The sequence below is a fragment of the Alosa sapidissima genome, chromosome 4, assembly GCF_018492685.1.
Source record: "Alosa sapidissima isolate fAloSap1 chromosome 4, fAloSap1.pri, whole genome shotgun sequence".
Lineage (NCBI taxonomy): Eukaryota > Metazoa > Chordata > Actinopteri > Clupeiformes > Clupeidae > Alosa > Alosa sapidissima.
Genome location: NC_055960.1, coordinates 22,923,677 through 22,928,475, shown reverse-complemented (window position 1 = coordinate 22,928,475; position 4,799 = coordinate 22,923,677). Strand labels below are relative to the sequence as shown.

Below are 4,799 nucleotides of genomic sequence, written 5' to 3'. Positions count from 1 at the left end.
TTGTTGAATGATTATTTGTGTTGTTATTTATTAAACACTGAACTGTATGGTAATCTGGCATAGTATCACACCATCTCTTCCTTTCCGCATCACTGTGTTCTATGCTCATAACGGTAACAACAGTATAGCAACTTTAATGTATGGATCTAGCATAGACTGCAAACACCAAGCTAACAAGCTCAGACAACAAACTCATCACACTGATGTTTTAAAGGAAATCAATGTCTGCAGTACAGCTACAAAACAAGATGTTTTCCATCTGATAGCCTTTATCATATCAGTGTGGGGCCCAGTGTTTTAGCAATAAGGATTTAGTTACCAGAGGAAGCTTTAAATTAACTTCTGCTGTAGAGTGAAAGATTTTCCCACAATCACTTTGTAACACATGGCAGTACTTGTGGTTCGACGTTGGCCAAATGTCTAACCCTAGATTGCTCTTCAATGATGTCCTTTCTGCTTAGGAAAATGCTAATGGTTTCCACTAAACTATAATGGGGAACATACTCTATTCACAGTAAGGAAAAATACAAGTGTGCGCTGTCAGTAAATGCACAATTTGATACGTACAATCAACCTTTCTTAAACCCCTGCATTTGTCTATCTCAGTGGAGGTCCACACACAGTTGTGCGCGCACACGCATATACACACATTCCCAACCTGACTGAAACAGTCAGGACCACACCGAAGAATCTCAAGCATTCTTGATAAGCCAACAGAACTCCTTAAGACAACCGACAAATCAGCTAATAAACAAACAACACACCCCTGAAGGGACCTGACTCATTACTCAATAAGCTAACAGGAGTCCTTCATAGGGCAGATGGATGGCTCTTGACCCCCTGTGAGTTCTCAGCAGATGCCTGGGCACAGGTAAACAAGCTCAAAAAGGGCAGGGTTGAGGGTCAGAGGTGAGCCACATTACACGCCACTGGGTTCACATCTGAGGAGCTGGAATTCTCAGGTCTGATTTGGCTGGGTCAAAGGTCAAGATGTGTCCTTTATTGGGGGGGTGCAGTGTTAAATACACATTAATCACTGCGCACCTCATCAGCCGATGTTTGCTTTTGGTGATTGGAGGGCTTTGAGGAGGGAGAGCCTGGCCTAGCCTGGCCAGCATGGTAGATAAATACACACTTGCACAGGCTCTCACTCTTGCAGACATACACTCACACACGACACATATGCACACATACACACACACACACACACACACACACACACACACACACACATGCTCACTCACTCAATAATTCATTCACATGACACTGACATACACAAGTCACAAGTCAAGCCAAAGCACTTCCATCTACTTCAACCCTCTCTCTCGACATCAAATTGCCTGAGACCCCTCTGGGATTAGTCGATGCGGTCATGAGGAGGTGGCTATCGCAGTTTAAATGCCACTGACCCACCAACTTGATGATGATTCATTTCAATAGCTTCCCTGTCTAAAGTGGCATGCTTGTGACTCAGTGTTTTTCCATCTGGACAAGTGGATCCAAACCCATCACTCACAGGTTGGGATTATTTTGCTTTGTTTTGGTTTTCTGCTTGCGTTGGGAGCCTACACCACTAGAATCCTTTTACTGGGGTGATTACTCCAATAGAATCCTTTTACGAGGCTGATTACACCACTAGAATCCTTGGGGGATGAGGCTTTCATCTTCAAACGACCAAAGCGCCACAAGCCTCTAAGGTTTCGGTTCCTGATCATTCAAAATGTTTCAACATGCCACCCACTAAATAAATAAAGATATATTCAAAGAATACTCCAAAAGCATACAATATTTTGAAAGAGAGGGATTGGTAATTCTGGGTGACAGGTCATAGCATCCTGGCTATATTTCCCTCTATTAGTGGTCTGGATATGTAATTGGAGCCTTTCTGTTGTGTGGGCTTAATGTTAAAGTTATTTTTTTATGTGGTTATTTTTGATCAAAGTTCCCTCGAGTGAAAACAGAGACCCTCTGTGTACTTACTGTCTCTTTTCTCCTTCAGAGGCTTTGACTGAGTTAACAAAATATAGTGAGAGAAACGGAGAATGCAGACTTAGACGTACAGTACAGTAGCTATCTAAAAACACACAGTGGCACCATGCTTTGATGTGTTTCAAAACATTTGAAGAAAATTTGAATGGAACTAATTTAGATTGTTCTCATAATTGTGTATTTCAATAGAGCTGGAAACTGATTCCAATACATTAGAAATGAGCACACACATGCACACACACACACACACACACACACACACACACACACACACACACACACACACACACACACACACAAACACACACACACACACACATAATCACACACATACTGTATGCATGTACAGCACACACACGCACACTCACAGAGAGAGAGAGAGAGAGAGAGAGAGAGAGAGAGAGAGAGAGAGACATACACACACACACACACACACACACACACACATACACACAATCTGATTACTGAACCAATGCTGCTTGATCAAAGTAATTGTTCACTTTCTCTGTTTTACTGTATTATATTGTCATTGCACCATCTAGTGGTCTGTAAGGAGTATCACCCACTGGACCAGAGATGCCACTACCAGAGATAAATTCAGAAGAACTTTTTAGAGATATCCTACGGGGAAACATAAGGTAGCGAAAGTAGAATGTGTTAAGAATATGAAAATATAACACTTTACAAATATTGCCTGCAGATATGTGCCATTTGACAACAGTCTGACAAATCTCACATACAACACTAAAACAGAGTGCATTTTCAAACATTTAACTTTATTTACATATCACATTCTGGTTTAAATCATAGGTTTACTGACCATCTGTTAATATTCAACATATATTTACACCTGAGATTGTAAATAATAGTTTATATAAAATAAAGGCATTGCAATCAGTTTCTATTGATTTCGATAATCCACTGATTGAGTATTTTACCAGATTGCTCTAGATTCACAGTGTTATGTGCTATTACAATGACAGCTGAGAACAGGAATTAAATGAGTGTTGGAAGATAGCAGACATCTCAGCATTGCAGATAACTGTGGGGACAAAGATCTGCACCACACAGTATGTAAAAGATGTGTATATATGACGTCTCTGGTGTAAGTGAGTTGGCATAAAAATGCACAGCTTTATTTATCTGCCTATCCACCTATCTAAGTCTGACTAATCTCGATGCTATCTGACTAATCTCGATTCTATCTATCTATCTATATATCTATATATCTATCTATCTATCTATCTGGCTGTCTGTTTGTATTTGTCAAATCTATGTTTGGGAGTTGTGTGGCTTTCCTTCCCTCCACGGCTGCCCGGTCAGACGCAGTACTTCCAGAAACACTCTGTGTTGCTGCCCCGTTTCCTATACTGTCTTCTGCTGCCCAGGAAACGACTCAGTGGATTCAACACAGGCCTCTCCAGCAAGACCTGAGGTAGAGGGAGTTGGAAAGAGAGTGAGTAGAGATGAACAAACAGACAGAGAAAGAGAGAGAGTGAGAGAGAGAGACAGAGAGAGAGAAGTCATTTCATACATCATTAAATCAAAACATACTAATAATACACAAGCCATAAATGACCAAACAAAACTGAACCCCCATTTGTACCAAATATCTGAGAGAAAGGGAAAGATAGAAATAGAGAGGAAGACAGAGCGAGAGAGAGAGAGAGAAAGAGAGAAAAAAAAACAAGGAGAGGGTGCTATGGAGGGAGCTCACCTCTTTAACAGCCTGGCCTGGGGCGAACCCTGCTGTCTGAAGGGAGTCTGTGAGGGAGATAGCCGTTTACAAGTGTTACTTAGCCGCACAATAACTGTCAGTGCTCACCTAAGAACGGATCCAGCCCACATCTGGTGCTTATCTGGGCCAGAGCCAAAATCTACTCAAGGACCATCTGTTATCACCTCACAATATGTCTAGAGTTTACTTGCAATGCGTAGCCCAGCAATGGAGTTGGAAACCGGAGTTGGAACATTCTTTCACAATGACATTACCAAACATTAATGAAATAGTGACATGGTGCCGCATTATGAAGGTACAGTAGCAGTGTCTTTTCTCCATTCAGTGTTAAAAAAACATCTTAATAAAACATAAAACATCAAACATAGATTAACTGTAACCAAAAACGTAATGCCACCTAAAACATCAATTATTTAGATTTTCAAGCAAAAATGTTTATTTTGTCCTATCTTCATAAAACGAAAAGTGCCATAAAAGCTCCTGTAGGAAAGAGTATGTAAGGTGTTTACCTTCTCTGTTGATCTCCCCAGTGAACAGTGAGGAATAACCATAGCCAGGAGCGTCTAGGGAAAGATATGCACCGTCAGTAAGGTCCAGTTTGTCTCTGCCAACTAACCGATCCTCTTCTGCTGCTGACTCTGCAATGAGATATACAAAAATGACAATTGTGTCAAGCAAGAATTTGAGGATCCTGTAACAAAAATTTTGAAATAAAAATCTCAGTCATTACAGAAAATACAAGCAAATTGTTTGTGTGTTTGTGTGTTTGTGTGTGTGTGTGTGTGTGTGTGTGTGTGTGTGAAAAACCCTGACCTGGTCCGGAGTAGGACATCTCTACCAGGTGTGTGGGATGTGCCCACAGAGACCCCGCGGTGGCCAGGATCAAGAGGCAGTAGACGAGTGCTCTCCACAGCATGGCTTCCTTCTTTGTGTCTTCCTTCCTCTCCACAGTCTCTTAGCTCAAGGTCTAGACGCTGTGTGTGAGCGTGTAAGTGTGTGTGTGTCCTGACAAGAACACGGTCGCCTTTTTATCGGCCTGTCATCTGTGGTGTCAAAGCACCTCTCCACCCCC

At 41.7% G+C, this 4,799-nt stretch overlaps 1 protein-coding gene across 1 annotated transcript; it reads right to left on the bottom strand.

Moving 5' to 3' along the window:
* Positions 1-2,844: 2,844 nt before the first annotated feature.
* On the bottom strand, positions 2,845-4,702 carry uts2b (urotensin 2, beta). Its single transcript, XM_042090249.1, has 4 exons — positions 4,541-4,702; positions 4,237-4,365; positions 3,707-3,753; positions 2,845-3,419 (listed from the first exon to the last, which is right to left on the bottom strand). Exons 1-4 carry the CDS (start codon positions 4,641-4,643, stop codon positions 3,309-3,311), a joined length of 390 nt encoding a protein of 129 aa, XP_041946183.1. The 5' UTR covers positions 4,644-4,702; the 3' UTR covers positions 2,845-3,308.
* Between the last annotated feature and the right edge of the window lie 97 nt (positions 4,703-4,799).